This window comes from Lagenorhynchus albirostris, chromosome 17, assembly GCF_949774975.1.
Source record: "Lagenorhynchus albirostris chromosome 17, mLagAlb1.1, whole genome shotgun sequence".
NCBI classification, from domain to species: Eukaryota; Metazoa; Chordata; class Mammalia; order Artiodactyla; family Delphinidae; genus Lagenorhynchus; species Lagenorhynchus albirostris.
In genome coordinates, this window is record NC_083111.1 from 78,995,721 (window position 1) to 79,017,303 (window position 21,583).

At 50.3% G+C, this 21,583-nt stretch overlaps 1 protein-coding gene across 6 annotated transcripts in view; it reads right to left on the bottom strand.

Moving 5' to 3' along the window:
- Nucleotides 1-21,583, bottom strand: part of TRAPPC9 (trafficking protein particle complex subunit 9) — a 526,641-nt gene that overhangs the window by 375,639 nt on the left and 129,419 nt on the right. For all 6 annotated transcript variants that reach the window (XM_060127570.1, XM_060127568.1, XM_060127569.1 and 3 more), the window contains 4 exons: nucleotides 15,973-16,118; nucleotides 8,429-8,514; nucleotides 5,161-5,287; nucleotides 1,455-1,587 (listed from right to left, as the gene is read on the bottom strand). In XM_060127570.1, coding sequence (XP_059983553.1) covers nucleotides 1,455-1,587; nucleotides 5,161-5,287; nucleotides 8,429-8,514; nucleotides 15,973-16,118 — 492 coding nt within the window. The remainder of the gene's footprint in view (nucleotides 1-1,454; nucleotides 1,588-5,160; nucleotides 5,288-8,428; nucleotides 8,515-15,972; nucleotides 16,119-21,583) is intronic.

Sequence of the window (21,583 nt, forward strand, 5' to 3'; positions counted from 1 at the left end):
GGGGCCCTGGACCAGAGGCCCCGAGCCTCGCCTGACACTCCCTTGAGGCTCCGGCACTACAGCCCTGGTCTGAAGCTCCAGCCCGAGTCCTACTGACTGTCACTCAATCCACAACGCTCATTACCCTGGTGTCTCCTTCCCAACCCACAGGCAGCAAACCCACTTCCGGGCAAGGAGGGACCAGTGACCACAGGGAAAAGGCTCTAGAGGCACAGTGGGGATGAAAGCCAGCCAACAACGAGGCAGGTACGTGTGCGGGAGGTGGGGTTAAAAAGCGCATCCAAACCACATTTTCCGAAAATAACAGCGTAAAGAATCAACGTGAATCCCTTTGCATTTTATACCTGAAAGTTGTTCATGAGTCAAGAAATAAACTTTCTCTGTCAAGAAAGGAAAAGCGACTCCCGTCCTCTCTATAAATGACTTCTTCCCACAGTTTAGCAGGCAGTCCTTCTCTCCTTCTCAAGTGAAAGCTGTTTGTAGTCAATTTGAATTTGCAGAGAAGGTGTTTAGGAAAACTAAAACACAGCCTGCACAAATCACTCTGCCTCTCAAGCAAAGAGGATGCCAGCCCCTCTGGTACGGTGGGAAAAGAAGGAGGGAGAAAGCGGAGAACCATGCAGCCTGGCCGCAGGCCTGGCCCGGACACAGGCGCTGACTGTCCCAAAGCACAGCGTCCCACCCATCAGAGCCCTGAGCTGGGATGAGACGAGGCTGGCACTGAGAAGGGGCCCATCAAGTAAGTGACTGAGCTTTTGAAACATTTCAGAAAATACCAAGATACATTTTATAAAAACAGCCCAAAGGATAAACATTAAAGCATTATTCATATGAGCAAAAATTGAGACAATCCCAAATTCCAAAAGCAAAGAAATGAATGGTGATGAGATTCTGAGATACCTTTATGATGTAATTTTTTAAGCAATTAAAATAGAAACGTTTAGCTAATGTTATACGTTTATGCAAGAAGTAATCTATGATAGTATATAAAATGTAGTATGATCTCAACTATTCAAACATTTTTTTTCATGGATAAACAGTGGAAGGAAACACCAGAAAGCATTAATAGTAATTCACTCTGAGGTTTCCCTTTCTTCTTTATGTTTTCCTATAATGCTAAAGGAAAAAAAAAAAAAAAAAGACTATTTTTTAGAAGATAAGACTTTTTCTTAAGTTCTCTAAAACCTCAACTGTTTCTCACCAAAATAACAATTCCAAAGCCTAATTTCACATTTTGTTCTGACCCTGGTAAGAAACACTTCAACTATATTCCAGTTTGCTGCAAGCAGAGCACACTGCCTACTGGTTAACTCGAAGAAACCCTTCGCCTCTATTCTGGTCGTAACGATCACAGGTTAACTCAGACTCTTGGGGCCCCTGCAGAAGGTGTACCGAACAGCACTCCTAGGTGCCCCTCTTGTCAGCAAGCAGACCCAGGGCTGCGCGTGCTCTACCTGGGCAGAGAGGTGCTGATCTGCAGTCTGGGCAGAGCAGGGATGACTTCCACCGTGGAGCCGCTGGTCTTTATTCCCGGGAGATTGTCCAGCAAACAGTCGCTAAAGACACCAAAGACCGTGGTGTGGTAACCTGGGGACAAAACGCAAAGCTTCACCACCTGAAAAGGCTTCATGAGACACCCACGCCTCAAGGCAGCCCCGGGGTGACAGGAACGCAGGGTCCCTTTCCGACCTGAGTTGAGATTTAGGCCCCGTCGCCTGCCAGGCTCGCCCACAGCTCCCACGCTCAACCCCAAGACCCTCAGTTTCCTTGAGCAGAGGTGCGAACAGAACCTGCGTGCCCACTTCACAAGGCTGGCTGCGTCCAAGCGACAGTGCATAAACTATAGATCTCACAGAGCTTAATAATTAGTGTCTCATCCCTTTACCAAGTTGCTTTTCAAATTTATCCATCTCTAAAATGAAAATGATAGTTTGTATTCCTTTCCAGGACATAATGTAACTTAATAAGTATTTGAAAAAGATGATTCAAAATCTTCTGTTGAGAGACGAAAGTTCAAGAGTCAGTTACTGTTTTTATAGCTGTCATGTGATAACGGCAGATCTGCTCGATGTGTACAAGTACTACACTGTAAGATTAGCAAAATTTCCATGGAAAAAAAAACCCTCCATGGGTTAGATAAGCACTTGAAATTGTTTAAGCAAAGCTTTAAAATGGCTTTTGAAATTCTGAGATAATTATTATAAACAACATTCACTGTGTAACAAAATCAAATAATACGCGATGGCTAAATGCCTAGGGTGACAATTTTTCTGCGTTCGTACTAAGTGGCTACATACCCAACAAGAGGCAAGCTAGCACCTGCACAGCCTCACCAATGCTCCCCTAACCTCCCGCCAGTTCCAACTGGCCCTCAACGTAAAATAACTCCAATTCACGGCACCCGCATTTCCTTTTTTAAGTATGTTCCTTCTAAGCCGCCTTTAAATTAACTTGCGAACCTTTCCCTCCCCAGAACCCGCAGCCGGCGCCCCGTCATGCTGCTCTTTCTACGAAACCTGAGAGGATGTGGCTTTGTCTACGAGGCAACCTTTGTTTGCAGCTTCTTAATTAAAACCAATCATTTTCCTTTTCTCACCCACTGCTGAAGGTGACTGCAAATAAACTGAAAATCTGATGACAATCCTGTGTGTTATGTCCAGTGATACTTCACACATAAGGCTCCCCAAACAACGGACACCAACTAGTCTGTCCCAGCGACCTCTTGTCACCGAGGCTTCACTACTCATCCGTGGACGTATTGGTCCTCGGCCGTGTGTCACTCTGAGTCAAGCCTTTCGGTCCTGGCTACTTCCTCTCTCATCTGTCTCCTCTGCTCTATTCCCAGCCACAGCTGGGGTCCGATGTCTGACATCTTCTCCCTGGGCTACGGCTGGAGCTTCCTAGTTGGTCTCCTTTCTCCAGTCCTGCCCGCCTGCAGCCCGTTCTCCAACGTAGCAGCCTGGAGCAGCTCTGAACCGCCCGTCAGACCATATCTCTCCTCTCTTCAAATAACGCAGCAGCCCACACTGCCCTCAGCAAGACTTATGAGGCCCTCTGGGTCGGCCCTCTGTCTGCCTTCCCAGCCTCATCACTACACCCCTCTGCCTTAGACCAGTTAATTCTGAGCCCCCCTCCAGCTCCCTCTGCACCCTGTTCTCTCTTACCACCAGGTAAGTAAGAGCCTGGACCAGATGTTCTTCCTGCCTGGATCCCCCTTACTCTCCATCCCACTCGTTCGGATAACCCCTAGTTCGCCTTCAAACCTCAGGGTCACTCGTCAGGAGAAGTCCTTCTCCGCCCACCTCCCGTTCTGGGTCACCCCTCCCCCACTGCCCACAAGCCAGGGCTCTGCCCATCTCAGCACTGCCTGCAACACACCCTCACCTAGGATGCTGTTGCCCCTCTGCTCGAGAGAGAGAGCACCTTTCCCAGTGAATGTTTGTTCTTTCAGCCACCAAATAGCTAAGAGCTACTAGTAACGTGCCAGGTGTGAGGATACAGCCAGGCTGGCAAGGAAAAGGCCAAAAAGCCACCGCGATCAATGACGTGAAGGAGGGGCCCGAGCCAGCGGAGGGGAGCTGAGGACGATCTCCAGGGGGAAGGGAAGGCTGCGCGAGGCACTGGAGAGGGCCCGAGCCAGCGGAGGGGAGCTGAGGACGATCTCCAGGGGGAAGGGAAGGCTGCGCGAGGCACTGGAGGGCCCGAGCCAGCGGAGGGGAGCTGAGGACGATCTCCAGGGGGAAGGGAAGGCTGCGCGAGGCACTGGAGAGGCACCAGGGTCACAAGTCTGGAGGCACACCAACAGAAGGAAAGCGTGGCGTGTTTCCGGGACAGGAGTCGTATGAGCCGGCAGAGACGAGCAGGGCCCAATCACACAGGGCTCCACAGCCCTGGTAAGGCATGGAGCCCTGATGGAAAGCGCATGGTGAAGGTGCTAAGACTTCCAGTCCAGAGATGACATGACCAGACTTGCCCTGTGGAAAGGTCACGTGGCTGCAATATGGAAAGAGTGAGGGCAGAAACACCAGTCCTGATGCTTCTGTGACAAACTCTAGAAGAGGGTCCTGTTCCGTCAGACCAGAGCGGCTGTGGAGGTGGAGAGGGTGCGGATGACACGGTCAGTGTTGTAGGGGGCAGTGAGGAGGAGACAGGAGAAGGCAAGGATGACTCCCAGTGCCCGGGCAGGGCAACTGGCCAGACGGCAACGCCCTCACTGGGACAGGACCACGGCAGGAGGGGGAGCTTGGGGGATGAGGTGATGGGCTCCGGCTGGGACATGTTGTATGTGACGTGCCCACGAGACAGCCAAGAAGATGAGTGGGAAGCGGCTGGATGTGCAGGTCCAGGAAAGGGGTCTGGACGGGAGACGTGGCCCTGGGAATCAGCAGCATGGAGATGGGACCTGAAGCCAGGAAAGTAGATGACTCTGATGGGGCTGCCGAGAGACAGCAGGTGGAGAAAGGAGGGGAGGAGAGAGGAAGGGCGGGAGGGGGTGGGAGAGGGAGGAGAGGCAAGGGGAAGCAGGAGGGAGGGAGGGAAGGACAGAGCTGGGTGCAGATTGAAGGGTCGGGCTGAAGAAGAAGTGTCTGCAGAAGACACTGCCCCAGATGACAGGCAGAAGAGGCAGCAGAGACGCGAGGGTGACCAGGCGAGCGCACCCAGGAAGGAGGCAGGCAGCGGTGCCCAAGGCTGCTGAGCAGTGGAGCTGGACAAAATCTGAAATGTAGGCACCGGATTTAGCCGGAAAAATACTGCCAGTGGCCTCAGTGACAGCAGTTTTTGTGAGGTGACGGCTGGATGTGCAGGATGCGGTGGGTTAGAGAACCAGCACAGAGGTGGAAGAGTGGATTCAGCGTGTCCAGACAGCTCTCTGAAGAGGTCTGCTCGGAAGGAGAGACAGCAGATGAAGCCACAGAGAGAGGAAATCGTGGGCTCGGGGTGCGGGGGGGCAGGGGGTTTAACTGCAGTGGGAGAACCTTGGAGCGTGTTTGCAGGCTCCGGGGAAGACAGACAGGAGCGCGGGGGGTGCCCTCCACATCCCGCACGCTCTACATGGTTCATGGCGTGTCCCAAAGCACCGCCATCCATCCGTGACCTGTTAACGGGCGAAGACCGGAATGCCGGGCAGCACAGGAACCAGCAGCCCCCGAACCTGCTTACCATTCACAGCAATCGTCCCCGTCGTCTGCGGGACCCCAACAAGCGTCACTGGGTAAAGACCAGACTCAGCCGGGAGGGAGAGCGCCGCGGGGAGAGATTCAAACTCAACTCCACTCGTGAGCAGCCCCTGGAGCAGGTGACAGAGGACGGCAATGAGCACGGCCCTAACCCAATCCCAAAGCCACTGCTCTTGGTCGGTCCCGATCGGCCCCCAAGCATCGTGCCTCGCCCACAGGAGAGCCCCGGGACTCTCAGAAGGAAAAGGCTCATAAGCGGCTCTTATAAAAGTCCACAGGGAATTGTAGAGATGTCCTCAAAGTGCGATGAACACAAAACAATCTCAAAGTGGACAGCACTGTGGGTGCCTGAACAACAATTCCATCTTTAATATTAGCCCCGCTTGATGTATTTTTAATATTTGTTCTGCTTTCTTGTTTTACCAAGTTGGAATGTAAATGAAAAGAAAAAATAAAATATTTTATTTAGAAACAAAATGAAAAACGTGAAGTGTGGAAATAGATCATCAGTTAATATCCTTCCACCAGTGCCTCTGTGAATTACCAGTTCATCTCACTAAGCACCCGGCCGTATGCTTGACGGCGAACGAGACAGGCTCCCTGGCCTCCAGGAGCTGCCCCACGATTGCAGGACCTCTCCGCGCTCAGGACCTTCTCCTCAACACTGTAACAGAGGCCCCATCCAGCACAACAGCCAAGAGAAGAAAGAAACGGCATGAAAACAATTATTCACACACACAAAAACTGTGGAACCTACGAGGAAAACTGAACTAACAAGGGCACTTAGCCAAGTAACAAAGTCAGTATTAAAAAAGCAAAAGTATTTCTATAATCTAGCACTAAACGAAACATATTAGAAAATAAAATATTACAAATACCATTAACAAGAGACCAAAAACATCCCTTATCTTGGAATAAGTCTAATGAGTGGTCTGTGAGATTCCCGCGCTGAAATCTACAGAAGATGGCTGAGATACATTAAAGAAGACCTAAATGTAGGAGGGATCCTGGATTCTTCCCAGGGGGGTTGTTTTCTGCAGTGCTATGGTCGAAGCAATCCTGAACCTCTTTTAGGTCTATCCCAGGAGCAAGCAGATGAGAAGCGTGCTAATGTTGCTGTGCGCCCAGGTTCTCCCACTGGAGGGAAGGACGCTGATGTAGAAGGCAGGAAGGCGAGAAGGACCCTACGGAGACGGACTAGAATTGGAGGGATGGCTGTGAAGTCAGACGTGTGAAGTCTGTGTCTGTACTGCGTATATGCATGTCTAAGGGCACACGTATATGTATGTACACACACGTGCAGGTATATGCATGTAGGTACGTGTGTAAGCACGTGTCTATGTGTGCATGCATGCAGACTTTTCCTAACCCTGTCTACAGAAAGTACCCAGAAGCAAAGGCTCTCCAATAACAATGAGCACACCTGCGCCCAGAGTCTGAGCAAAAGCATGAAATGATCTAACCATGTGTGAAACAGATGTAGTGGCCAAGAATGGAAGCAGAGAAACCAATTAGATGGCTATTGTCTCCAGGCAAAATATATTGGCATTTGATTTCTTTTTAAAATAGCTAAAGCAAATACGGCCAACTGTGAGCATTTGCTAAATGTGAATGGTGGATGTACAAGGGCTTATTATTCCCTGTAACATTTCATATGCTTGAAATATTCCATAATTTAATTTTTAAATTCTGAACATGATTTGTGGGCTAGTAGTAACTTATTTTATTCTTTGTTCTTCCTCATTTTTTATAAAAAGCACATATTACTTTTCAGCCAGATGTAAATGAAAGCTTCTTTTTAAGACTAAAAATATGTATAAGAAAGAATAGCAAGCATATGATACTTTAAGCACTTTGGGGGAAATTCTCTAAACAACTATTATTCCTGGTTTAGGCCAAGAGACAGAAAGTCACTAAAGGGCCTGACCAAGAGCTAAACCCTAAGGTTGGCACATTCTTGTGCAACCGGAGGAGGAGGGAACACTCATCCTTACAGGTCATTCTTGGAGTGACCTCAGGGTGGTAAGCTTAATATTCAGCTGAATTTCTAAGAGCTCCAACAGATTTGGGAAAACCACGTCTCACGCCGGAGGCCTAAACATCATCTTCAATAACTCCCAGTCTGCCTCTGAGCTCCCACTCACCCTGTGTCCTCAGTGGGGCCTCCCCTAACTCTCCACGCAGCTCCTGCAGCCCCTCATGCACCCCACCACGGCTCTGACCAAGGTCACGGCAGAGGCCAGGCCTGACGCGTGGCACGGGCCCTCAGCAGGACACCTGTACGGACAGCCCACCTCCCACCCTGAAAATGAGTCATAAAACCCCAAAGGAAGGCATCGCCCAGCTCAGCACCATCCTTCACACAATGCTGAAAATTTACAAAGTGGTTCTATACAATAGTAAGCATAGAGAAGACTTGAGGACTGGAATCCACCGATGGCGGAGGGCTCCGCTCTGGAAACACTAGGTCTAGCTTGGTGAGCCGTATGAATCTCCTTCCCGCTCACTGCAGAATTAGGGGAGCAGTTCCAATGGACAGCACTGCAAAAGGTGAGCCTCTAACGCCGTACACAAACACAGAAACAGAACATCAGATTTCAAACCCAAGGGAAACTTCGCATTAGCAGTGTAGCCGTTTATTCTCTTACGAATAGAGAGCTCGCTCTTCCCTTAGGCCTTGATCATCTTATCATCTTGTAGCAGTGCAGTAACAGTGATATTGAGTGGTGGGCTCAATACAGGGTTTGTAACCTTGCTAATCTCATGTAAATTTCAATATAATTATTTCAAATCTTATATGCAATCAACTAAGCTCTGTGTATGTTCAAATCCGAGATGTCTTTGTTCACTGACTCACACGTCTCACTGCGTACCAAGCACTAAAGACATGGGAATGTCAAGATGTAGTCTTCACTCACAAGAAGATTATAATCTTTGGCAAAACAAATATTAAAAACAGACATAGGGTTTCCCTGGTGGCGCAGTGGTTGAGAGTCCGCCTGCCGATGCAGGGGACACGGGTTCATGCTCCGGTCCGGGAAGATCCCACATGCCGTGGAGCGGCTGGGCCCGTGAGCCATGGCCGCTGAGCCTGCGCGTCCAGAGCCTGTGCTCCGCAACGGGAGAGGCCACAACAGTGAAAAAAACAGACATAGATTGTAGGCAGTATGCCTGAGATATTAAGTAAAAAACTTATTTTAATGGTAAGTTGATGTCTAGCCCAAAAGGGTCAAATGATTCATGATACATACCATGTTTTCAACTCGGAGTTCAAACGGCATTGGGTTATATACCATCAGCTGAACTTCACACACGTCTCCTTGAACCCACTGGAAATCTAGAAATACATACACACAGAAGAGTCCACGTTTTAGCTGGTGTTTCTGCACGTTTCACATGGTTTCAGATTACTCCCTGGCAATTTATTTTTCCAATGAAGCAGTGGGCACTGCGATCATCCTGAGATACACAGTTTAAAGCTATTTTACTGCTACCTTTCTGCAATGCAAAGCACATCATCCCTGCCACTTGGATGCCTTGTGACTGATGCTTCCCTCCCTCAGTGCCAAGCGCAGCTGCACGAAACTGGAATCAATCCAGACAGCACTATTCTTGGTGTAGAGCCATACGTCACACAGACCTTTGCGGGCCCAGGGGCTGGTCCTTAGGAAGGTGGCACTGTAGTCAATTTTAAGTGGCACATAGCGTGGTTTCTCTTTCCCCTCCCTAAGTTTGTGAGAGAAGACAGTGGCTTCTCCTCCCTGTCCACTCCCAGGTCAGCTGCAGTCCAACATCTACGGGAGGCAGAATTCTGAGATAACCGCCAAGACTCCCGGCCCCTGGTGTACATGCTGTGTCACCCTCTACCCCTGAGTGTGGAGACGACGATAGGCTATGTTATATAACAAAGGGGAAGGGGGCTTCCATATGTGATGAAGGCCCCCAAGCAGTAGGCTTTGACTTAATCAATGGGAGATTATCCTAGGAGAGCCTGGCCTACTCAGGTGAGCCCTTGGAAGGGAACATACCCATCCTGAGTGAAAAGATTCAGAGCATGAGAGGATGCACGGAGGAGGCCATGTGGCCAGGACCCAAGAACGGCTGCTATGAGCTGAAAGTGGTCCAGCTGACAGCCAGCAAGAGAACAGAGACATCAGTCCTACAACCACAAGGAATGGATGAAGAACCTAAGGGAGACTGGAAACAGATCCTTCCCAGTTGAGCCTCCAGATGAGAACACAGCCCCACCTGACACCTGGATTTCAGCCTGCAAGACTCTGAGCAGAGGACCTAGCTAACACATGCTGGACTCAAGACAGTAACAGTGAGAAAATAAACTTGTGTTCTTTAAGCCACTAAATTGGTGGTCATCTGTTACACACAAAAGAAAAGTAATACAGTCCCCATCCCCACTCCACTGCCCTCTCCTCCCCTTAAGAGTCTCCATTAGGCAAACTGGAAGGGGCTTCAGAACCAAGTAACACGTGTTGGGCAGGAGGTACTGTCCAGCCCTTGGAAGGCTGTCTCTTACTCTTCATAATGACCTGGTGAGGTAGATATTACAATCCCACTGTTACAAGGCAGGTACTCAAGGTCCAAAGAGGTTAATAAATGTGCTGGGAATCAGACAGCCAGTAAGTGGGGCAGCAGGGATTCAAGCCCAGGTCTTTGAACTCAGAGAAGTATCTAGACTGGACAGTGGTGGTTAAAGGGTTTTTTCTACAGTAGACACTAAGATTTACCGATTAGAATTCTTCAGCTTTCACAGGCTTTCATAAAGACACCATTTTTCCCAAACACTTCACACCAGGTCCCCTGCACAGAGACTAAGACAGGTTGCACCAAACCTATGGCATCCTGAAATTGCATGCAGTGAAGAAGGAGCCCACCAGGTGAGTTAGTTTTCAAAATGCTTGCACAAGCAGGTACCCATTTGAGCCTCTTGACAATACAGTGAAGCAGTCAGCAGAGCACGTATCACCCCCATTCACCAACAAGGAACACTGAACCGTCCACCATCGATGGCCCTAATGAATGAGGCAGCCGAGTCCAATCTCCGTGTGCCTGGCCCCAAAGCCTCTGCTGCTCCCAGGCTGCTGCTCTCCCCCCGTTGGCTCCAGAAACCCACCTCTCTTCACCCAGCCTCAGGCTGAGAACCTCTGCGGGAGGGAGGGGTCACAGAAGTCCTTCTGCAGAGACACGGTGCTCCCACCCCCATCTTCAGCGGCATCACTGAGCCCATCACTGCCTCAGCAGCCAGCACCCCAGCCCTTCCTCACTGCCAATGAAAATGTCATTTGTTTTAACAGCTTGCTATGCCTGATAACGAAGGAACTGTTTGTCTTCTCTACCACGGTCAAATAACCATCATTTCAAAATTCATTTTCCTGGGGTTCTGAAAGGAATCGTTTATACTTGCACAGTCCTAGTCACTAAAGGTTAAACCTAAGATAAATCCCTGATTACAGGAATAGTTATTTGTCTGAGAGGAGATCATCTCCTTCCTAAGCCTTAGTGTGTCAAAGCACACGGTGGGGGCTTCCCTGGTGGCGCAGTGGTTGCGAGTCCGCCTGCCGATGCAGGGGACACAGATTCATGCCCCGGTCCAGGAAGATCCCACATGCCGCGGAGCGGCTGGGCCCGTGAGCCATGGCTGCTGAGCCTGTGCGTCCGGAGCCTGTGCTCCGCAACGGGAGAGGCCAAAGCAGTGAGAGGCCCGCATATTGCCAAAAAAAACCCAAAAAACAAAAAGAAGCACACGGTGGGGCCCCTTCCTCGATATTTTGTCCCAGAAACCACAGGAAGGAACAGCATCGAAGGCTATGAAACACCCTCTGTATCGGGCCCGCTGCACACTGTATTGCACAGCCCCCATGTGTGTTCTTAGCCGTGGACAAACAACATCTTTCGGTGGCTTCTGTTGACAAGCTCCTCTCTTTTCACCACACTGGCTGGACCCATCTGGCGGGTGACGCTCCTGATTCCTCACGGCGTCCCCAGCACCTTGGACAGTGCACACAGCGCTGCTCACAGCCTTCTGAGAAAGGCTGCTGGATGCTTCAGAACATTATCTCACTTGACCCTCAGAAGAATCCTCCTCGTGAGCTTCTGGCGCCCGGTCTCTGTAGACGGCACAACTGCAGCCCAGGGAGGCCCGGCGGCAGCCCAAGGCCATCTGACAGCTCCGGCCTGGCCAGGCCACCAAGTCTCCTCCGGGGCAGCTGTCGAGCCGGGCGAGAAGCCCAGCTCCACCACCAAGTCCTGGCACAAATTAGGCTCAGGACATGTACAGCCATCACCTCGGCGCGGAGTCTAACTCGGACGACAGAGATGCTAGCAACACACAGATGGAAAGACTGATAAATTATTCCAAGAGAGCGTGGAAAATGGTCGTCTCAGGAACTGCCTCAAGGGTTTCTTCTTCTCTAATATTCTGTGCCCCTTGCTGTGATAACTCCCCCAATTATAAGGTTCATTTATAGAGATTGGGATTCTAGGTTAAAGACGTGCGATTCTTCAAACCTCCAGGCAGGTTCTCGCTGATGAGTCTGTTGCTAAAAAGATATTAGAAGCCACAGAATATAAATTACATGTTCGTACCCATGGGTCTTCAACAAACAACATGCATCTTGGCTGAAGTTTCTGTTATATCCCCAGAAGTCTTGCATCATCCACTGGATTTGTCCTCAGCCCAGATGAACAGGTGCTTCTTTCTCACTGTTATGAGGAGCCGTATTTAAAGGAAAAGGTCCCTGGGCTTTGAGTCACAAACCATGGACATAGCCTGAGCTCTGTCCTTACTAGCTACCTGACCTAGGGCAGGAATTTACAATCACTCGGTTGTAATGTTCTCATCTGTAAGTTGGGAACACAACACTTGCAGCATCACACGGTCATGAGAATCGCTGGATAAGGTGGAAGCCCTCTGCAGCAGATGCAGGGTGTTCTTTTCATAGAAGGAAGCCTCAGCAGTTTCTGAAGATCAGAGAGGAAGAAAATCAAGAGGAAAGGCCAGCTGCAAGGGCAGTGACCCTGCAGCCACACTGTGCCAGGCTCGGGGCCACATTCTGCTTAACGCTGTCCCTGTCTCCAATTTCCTCATGATTTTTGAACAAGGGGGCCCCACAAATCATGCAGCTGGTCCTGGGAAGGAGTCTCACTCTTCCAGTCCCCCAAATCGTCTCTGGAAGTTTCTCTAAACAAAATGGGTGAAAGTTTCCTAAAATGTCCTTTAGGGGAGAAAGCTTATCATCAACCCTAACGAGATCCAAAAAGACCAGCCAGAGACTCCTAGGAGGTCCAAGAGACAAGCCTCATTAACTCTGTAATGACAGGTCCAGGTCCACCCAGGGGAAAAGGGGCCCAGAAAGTGACCTGCCCACCATCAAGAAACAGTGGGACTCGGACTGGAACAAGCCCCAGCCCCCCACACCTCCAAAGAGATCAAAGGAGGCACCCGCACTGGCAGACGCGCACTGCTCGCCAACATGCGCTGGAGCAGCCCGGGACCCGGCCTCCCTGCTCAACCACGATGTCCCCCCGGCTCCCCTGCTCCCAGACTCCCCAGCATGCTCTCCAGAGCAGAGAAACAGTAGGGAGGCTGCGGCTGTCTTTCAAAATCGACAGACTGAAATGAGAATGTCAAAGCAGGTCAGTGCTTTGTGACCACCTAGAGGGGTGGGATAGGGAGCGTGGGAGGGAGGGAGACGCAAGAGGGAAGAGATATGGGAACATATGTATATGTATAACTGATTCACTTTGTTATAAAGCAGAAACTAACGCACCATTGTAAAGCAATTATACTCCAATAAAGATGTTAAAAAAAAAAGACTTGCCTTCACACAACAGAGTGCCTGCGGGGGGCGGGCCTGCCCCCCTGACAACCAGGAAACAGTTGCAGCTGGTCACTCGTTCTTTTTCACGGACATTTACTGCTCGCCCTTTGCTGGACCATGGAGAGGGGGCCACAGCCCCTGCCACTGCCACCACCGCAGCCCAGGCTGCCACAGCTGTGGTCACCCTGCACCACCACCACCGCCACCACCCAGGGGACCCCAGGAGTGGAATGGCCCCTGCCCTCCTGCACCTTCACCCCCACCGGGGAGACCCTCATGGCAGCCGGCTGGCAGGGAAGTCAGGGAAACGTTCAGCCCAAGCAGCACAGGGGGAATGGCGGGTAGGGGTCAGAGGACTAAGAGGCAGTACCTGACCTCCGATATACATCTGTGTACACTGATTTGTTTCACCCTTACAATGCCTGATAAGTGATAGGGGCAGCCACGCCTACGTGATGGATGTGAGAACAAAAGAGCAAAATCATTTCCCAGGATGCAAATGGAAAACGTTCAAACAATATCTGTCGTTTTAAATATATTTAGTTACTACCTGTCACTTGCCTCTAACTTCTACGTACACCTCACGACAGCAAGGACCACGCCTGCACTTCTCACCGTTAGAACCCACAGGGCTGGGCTGCCACATGCCTCACACACAGGGAAACTCGGGGAGTTCACTGACGGATGAGAGAAGGAACCAATGAACCGATGAAGGACTGAACCAAGAGACACGCACGCGCGCACGCACGCACGTCGAGGCTGTAGCGTGCTATATGCTTAGGGCTTCTGCTTTCAGAAATGTACCAGAATTTACAATCAGATGCTATTTTTTAAGGGCATCACCCCATATTTCTTCCTTTATTTTCTTGTTTTAACTAGAGCCCTCCGAGCCACACCTTAGAAGCCCACCTGCTCGTCTGGGCCAGCTCTGCTTCCTGAGCCCCCGGGAGGCCTTCCTAAGTCTCAGCTCGTCCCATACATATGATCTCCCCAAACTCAACAGGTGAGTCCCAGGTGCTGCTGGCGGCGGACCTAGTTTCAGAGCGGTAGGATATTCAACTTCCCGGGTATTACACTGCCTTGCTGTCGAAGCTGACCTGGAGGATGCGGGAGGTGGGCAGCTGTGTGTTATCATTGACTGAGGCCCATGCCAGGCGTGCTGCACACATTAGGGAAAGCTGGAGGGCCCTGGTTAGAACAGCACACTTGATCTGAAAAATTGGGAGTTTCTCATTTCTCTGAGTTTGCTTCTTCATCTGGAAAAGGGAGGTAAAAATTACTTCCTCCAAAACTACTAGGAAAACTAACTGAGCTAAAATGTGACAGCATTATACAAAGCACAACTTGAATCAAAGAAATGGTGAGCATTACCAGAAAGCACAGGGTCGCTTTAGCACTCCTGCCCTCACTATGCCCTCTGCCTTAGGGAACAGCTTAGAAACACTCATTTTTCAAGGTGTTCAGGGGTTTAATACTTGTGAATGAGGTTTTTTATGAGATCTTTATAGACTCCAAGAAACTCTCCTGCTGGCGTGAATGTAAGGAATCTCCACCGAGGCTATGGGCTGTGCGTCGTGCCTGGCCTTGAGCTCCACGGTACGGGGCAAAGGCTCTGCTGTGCAGTTACCCATCCTGAATCTCAGCTTCCTTGTCTGTAAAATGGGGTCACACCATCCACCCCACTCCTTCATTCACTCCACACTGTTCTAGCAGGGGGAGACGGGGAGGACAGGAACATAAACAGAGGGACGCATCTAGGTGCTGTGAAGGGCAACCGGCAGTGAGGGGAGAGTGGGGAGAAGTGGCCCATGAGGTGCGGGTCAGAGGCAGCCTCTCTGAGCGGGGCCCGCAGAGTGAGCGAGGTGGGCAGGGGGTGAGCTCTAGGCAGAGGCGCAGCGAGCCCTGAGACTGGAACGAGACAGCACGTCCAAAGAACAGAAAGCAGCCGTGTGGCTGGAGCCGAGGGCCACGAGTGGGAAGGTGGGAGGTGAGCGGGAAAGGCAGAAAGAGCGTGGCTGGCGCTGTCAGGAGAGCCCGCCGCCCGGCTACGGGGCGTGACAGGACACGTGCATCCTGGGAAGAAGGGCCTCATGAGGTCAGGACGCCTTCGCCTACATCAGGGCTAAGAAGTTAAAGGAGGAAAAAGGACAGAAGGAGAAGCGAGCGCTGACTTGCAAAAGCTTCGCACGACTTCTACCGAAACCCCAACCAGTGACGGGCCTCTCAGTCCTTTAACTCTGTCACTGCGACTTGCAGGCACCACGATCTCAAAATGCGAGGGGCCCGAGGAGGGGAAAGCTGGCCAGGAATGAGGCCTGCAGCACGGCCAGGCTTTGGGAAGGACACGGAGGGAGCCCTGGGGTCCGCGGTGAGGAAGGAGAGGTGTGGCCGTGGGCTGGGACATGGCCGGGGAGCCGAGCACACAGAAGGGCACACTGGAGATTCTCAGGAACGCGTGTTCCGCTCCCGGTCAACCCCGAGACCATCTCATCTCCCCTTGCTGAGTCACCAGGCATCTCGGAAGTGGCGATCGTTAGTGCGCTACAAAACAAGCGCTGTCAGCGTTCAAAGGGGAAAATGCTACGAGGTCCTTATGCCCCAGTCAGTCCTGAACATAAGTCAACCTTTAATCTCCTTTGATGATTCCAAAGGTACTCCAGGCCTTGGGAAATCACCCTAATCTCCTAGTACCTCTCTTCTGTAGTTTACATAAGTCTCAGATAACAGAGGTCTTCTGGTTTCTAGAACTTCCACAAAAACTGCCTTTTACGAAATAGATATCAAAAAGTCAGGTCTATAGGCAATGCCCTGGCTAAGGCAGCAAACTGAATAAACCTGGATGAGGGTATATACACACGTGCACGAATGAACTGCAGTCAAGTCTCAAGCTTTAAAATCTAGACGAGCCACCAGGAGCTGGGCAGCAGAGCACAGCCAGCAAGCCAGCATGGGCGGCCTACCTATTTTCCTGTTCCGCTCCTCCCCGCGGTTGTGTGCGATGATCGGTGAGTAGATGAAGGGGCTCTTGGCCGACACGCTCTGGCCCAGCAAGCTTTTCATTTTCTGTGGCCGGAGGCTGGCAGGAAGGTTCAACAGTTTCACATGCCTGTGGTTCCAAAGGGAACAAAAATACTTCAGCTGCCTGTTCGCTTGGGTTCAGCGTAAATACGACCAGGTATCGGATGTTAGAACGACAGTAAATCAAGCAGCAGATAAACTGAGGGGAGGAAAAGTACTCAATTTCACAGAACAAAGCGGAAGAAGGCTGCACACAACCGCTCCAGACCATCTCAGGGAGAGAAGACGTCCACGCCGGGCAGCAGCCACGCCCCTGGGCCACTGCCCTGCGGCCAGAGGGGCCGCTGGAAACTGGTGACAGCAGGAGACGGTACACCCTTCAACCCCAGCACCTGTGACCTCCCTTGGGAGCAGCTGGGCAAGACAGGGCTCAGGGTCTGGAAAGCCCTGAGGCCTGAGGCTGAAGGGACAGGGTTGGGGAAGGGCTGGAAGGTGGGCGGGACCCTTACTGCTCCTCCCTCCCCATCTGCAGCCCCTTTGCAGGAGGTAAGGCCGGAGGGTGGCGAGGGGAAACAGCGCACGTCCCTCAAGGGAGACAAACCACTTGAAGCGGTGCGCTGGCCTCCAGCTCTCTCCCTTCCTCTGTAAGGCCGCAGGTGGACGTGGCGTGGATCACTGAGTAACCTCAGGGAGGCCAGCCACCCTGGAGAACTCACTGCCCAAATGGTATCAGACTCTGTGTGAGTGGGACTTAAATCTGGGTTGCAGTGAGGGCTAATTTTTCTGAGATTTTAGGGATAATTTCTCTGCCACAGCACAGCCTAACCTATAACTGACTATATCTATATCTACATCTATACCTATATCTATATCTATATCTATCTATCTATCTATCTATCTATCTATCTATCTATCTATCTATCTATCTATCTATCTATATATACCCTATAGAGACCCCTCACGGAATCCACAAAATCACGCCTTTCTCAGCTGAAGGACTCCCAGCCATCTAGGGCAACCCTACCCGGCACACAGGCAACCCCAACTCACTCAACCGTCACTGACAGCTCCCCGAGCCCGGCCCCGGGAGAGTGAGGGTCACGCGCGTGACTCCCACCTATGCCCACAACGATGCAAGGAAGCAGACGGTGCTTGCACACCAAAGCCCTTCAACAAGGGTTGTATCTTGCACACCTTCTCTGACTCTTCTTGTCGTTGCAGACCCCTCCGGCATGCTCTTCTCTTGCGGGATCAGAATCACTTTGTTTTCTATTTGTTGCAGTTCAGTTGTGAGCTTTCCAAGGACAGGGGTACCCAGGGCCCCATTTGCCTCTCCAGTACTGGTGCAATACTTCAATGCAGAGCTCTCGATAAATGTTGCATGAATAAACTCCCAAAAGCTGGATTTCAACCTCAGCTTCCAAATCTTCCAAAACCGTATATTTAAGGCTAAGCAGTTTATCCCTAACAGTTGCAAATCCCAGCCCTTTGTGCACATTCAAAAAATACCAGCTGCGCTGCACTGGGACGAGGGTGGGCAAGCCTTCACACTGGCCGAGATGCCACGTCTGATGTGCATCTAACACCCACCACATCCAACCCAGGGGGATTCGCCTGCTCCTGAGAAGCAGCTTCAACAGACACAGACCTGACTGCAGTCTGAAGGACCTACCAGCTGGGCAACGGGCACAGATGGCTTCATCTCCCTGGACCTCAACCCTCTCACTTATCAAATAGGAAAAATAATCGGCACCTGATAATGCTCTGCAGAAGGAGGACACCTCCTTTCCCCGGTTCCATGTTTCCATGAGGAGGGACATCCTTAGGGTCGTGGTCCTAACCTCGCTCTTGCCCACCCTCACTCCTCCCAAGGGAGGTGGTGAATTTGGAAGGAGAACCAGCGTGTGCACCTCTCAGGCCCTGCCGAGAGCACGTATTCAGTCCTGCTCTCTGCACGGACGGAACAGAGCCTGTCTCACGAAAAAGCACACCGTCACCCGGCTCTGCCAGAGGCTGGGGCACAGGTGGACAGCCCTGAGCCACTGCCATCCACCTGAGACAGACGCTTCTTTCTGCTGATTCCAAACTCAGGCAGAGAAGGGGAGTGGTCTGAAGCAGAAACCTTCGTACCTTCGCAGGGTACTTTGAGGACTGAGTTAACATGCGTCAAGCACCTGTAATAGTGCCTGTCACCTAGCAGGTGCACAAAAGCCTTTCTCTTTCCTCCCTAAAACAACACTCGTTTACAGGCACAGAGAGCCAAGTCCCTGCTCAAAGGTCACAACACCGCACCGGGACAAAGAAGCGAAGTGTTGGTCCCAGTGATGTTAGAGCAGCCTGGGAACCTTAGACCAGCACCGTCCACTCGAGCCTTTAAGTTTACTCATCTGTAAAATGATACCATTTTCTTGCAACACAAATAGCATTCTACTCTGTGCCACCGTCGCCACCTAAAAATGAGATGTCATCTGTGATTCTAGGAATCATGTACACAAGCACAGAAATTCCAGATCACATAAAAGCTTACTAAAATATGCAGAGGAATTCTGAGGGCGTGGTCAGCCAGAAAAGTAACCCGACAAGCAGTCATGGCATTCATTTATAACTCAAAATCTAGCATCAAATGTCTGTTTATAAAATGTACCCAGAAAAACAATCATTCAAGGCACCTGACCTAGAGGAAATATAATTCATTTAGCATAAATTTCTGTGGAACTAATAATATTATATCTGGTTTATGAAGCTGCCAACAGTAAAGCAGAATTCCAGGGATGAAGTGTCCAAACCAAGGATTATTTTTAGGGATTCCACTTGGAAACAGTTGACATTTTAAAATCTGACTTCTCAGTATACCGTGGCTAATTAGGACCATGCAAAGCAGTGGTGGAACACTAATTAGGAAAGTGATATAAAACATATTGGTGGGAAGAATGACACAGGAAAAAACAGCTCACTTTTTCTTTCTTGGTTTTTAATTCCTCAAGCTTATTCACAGGGGAGACATATCTAAGAACCTCCCGGGGCTTCCCTGGTGGCGCAGTGGTTAAGAATCCACCTGCCAACACAGGGGACACGGGTTCGAGCCCTGGTCCGGGAAGATCCCACATGCCGTGGAGCAACTAAGCCCATGCGCCACAACCACTGAGCCTGTGCTCTAGAGCCCGCAAGCCACAACTACTGAGCCCACGCGCCACAACTACTGAAGCCCGCGCGCCTAGAGCCCACGCTCTGCAACAAGAGAAGCCACCGCAATGAGAAGCCCGCACACCACAACAAAGAGTAGCCCCTGCTCGCCACAACTAGAGAAAGCCCACGTGCAGTGACGAAGACCCAATGCAGCCAAAAATAAATAAAATAAAATAAAATAAATAAATTTATTAAAAAAAAAAAGAACCTCCTGGATATCTCTGTACAGATGGGCAATGGCCAAAACTGGCCACACCTTCCACATTTGGAACAACGTGAGGTCATCCACTGTCTCAAGTCCGGGCATGACGGAGACAGCTGGAGAGGACCCACTACGCCAGCCAGGGCAGTGGTGCAAGGCTTCCCGCTCGGACTCCCCATTGACACCACACATTTCTCATTTTCTTCGAGAAGCTCAGGTTTGAGGAATTTGTAAGGAGGTTATGGGCCTGGCGATTACATCAAGTGAGACAGAAGATTCAGGACGTGGCTGTGAACCTGGTGAGATCACGGAGCCGCATCCTGATGGGCATCCGGGAGGCTGGCCTTGCCCTGCTTCACAAACCAAGAAAAACTGCCCTGATAGCGTGGCCTCTAAGCCCCTTTTTGAATAAACACCTGAAATCCTTCCTCAAATACAATTAACTTAAAAGCTGGAGTTTTAAAAGTACCAGGGCCACTCAAAACGACTCCAAGCTCATCCTGACTGGAGGGTTTCGATCCTTATCAATTAAAGCAGCCTCATCCACCCTGGCTCTCTGCCAGGCTGAAGCTCAAGGTCAGCTCATCAAAGAAACAATCAGTTCATCCCCACCCCACCCCCGTCTCACCCCAAATTAAAGACCCACTGGTTTCCTGTAAATGGCATCTAAACTCTACCCCAATTTCTTCTTTAATAATTCACAACTTGTAGCGTGTGAACAATCTACAGGATTATTAGTGGCTTTTGCGTACATTATTGTTTTTGTGAATTCTGTAAGGAGTAACATGAACTTCCCTCTGCTTTAACTCTGGACAGTAGTAACGGATATGGGTTTGGCAGTCTCCTGGCACATGGGATCTTGGCATGTTGACCATCACTGAGTCCCTGGCCCTTAGCATTGAGCCAAGCACATCTTAGGCACTCTATAAATATCTGATTAGTTGAATTTCAGAACAGAATTAAAACAGGGATCTATATTGGCCCTTTTTTAAATTAAATTGCACACAACTTTTGGGTGAACCCAGTTCATGCTCCCATGCTACACAGAACAAGTAAATATTTTCCTATAAATTGATGAAATGCCTTTATTGTCAAAAACAAGGAAAGTCCTCACCAGAAAAAAAAGGCTCCACTCATCTCTTCCAAAACCAGAAGTATAAATATGAGGCACCACTAACATTAAATTAGCTCATGTCTAACAATTCTATTCAGCAAGTCTGATCATTTACTCATGAATATGGACATTTTTCAGGAGCTTCGGTCTTCAAAGCCCTTCCTATAGCTACAGGGGGTGTCTTGCAATGACTGACTTGAATTTTTGTTTTGAATTAAACTGACTTAAACATTAAGTCCATGTTTTCCAGGCATAGGTCCTTGAAACATTTGGTTAGAACATCAAAATAATCCCAGACTAGTTTTCTAAGAAAAAACATTGGCCGGGTCCATGGGTACTGTGTCAGCCCTCTCCAGAGAGAGACGAGGAACACTGATTGTGTGACAGAGCAACAATCCCACACGCAGTGTGAACACAACCATTCCACACAAAGTCACCTACCCTGCTCCAGGTCCTGACTGAACACCAGTAATATGGGTCTGCCACCCTCAGTCAGCATCACAGAGCACCTACCATCACCCTTTTTTTTCTCCTGAGAATATAACTTTGAATTCGCTGCTGCCTGACTCTTGCCAAAAGCTGACTTACGAGAAATCACCTTCATGAAGGAGTGCTTGATGTATAAACAGTCCGTCCATTACACTACGTATGGCTGGGACAGTCCAGACTGCTGTATTAGACTGCTCGTCTTAGCTCAGGCTGCTCTAACAGAATACCATCGTCCAGGCATCTTAAACAACAATACTCATCTCTCACAGTCTGGAGGCTGAAGTCTGAGACCAGTGTGCCGGCATGATCGGGTTCTGCTGAGGGCCCTCTCCCTGGCTCACAGACATGGTCACTGCATCCTCATGTGGAGAAGAGAAAGAGCTCTGGTCCCTTCATCTCCTTATAAGGGCACTAATCCCATCATGGGGGCCCCATCCTCGTGACCCCATCTAAACCTAATCAGCCCCCAAAGGCCTCACCTCCAAATATCATCCCACTGGGGTCAGGTCATTGGCAGATGAATTTTGGGGGGACACAGTCCACAGCAGAGCTGCATGTTTGG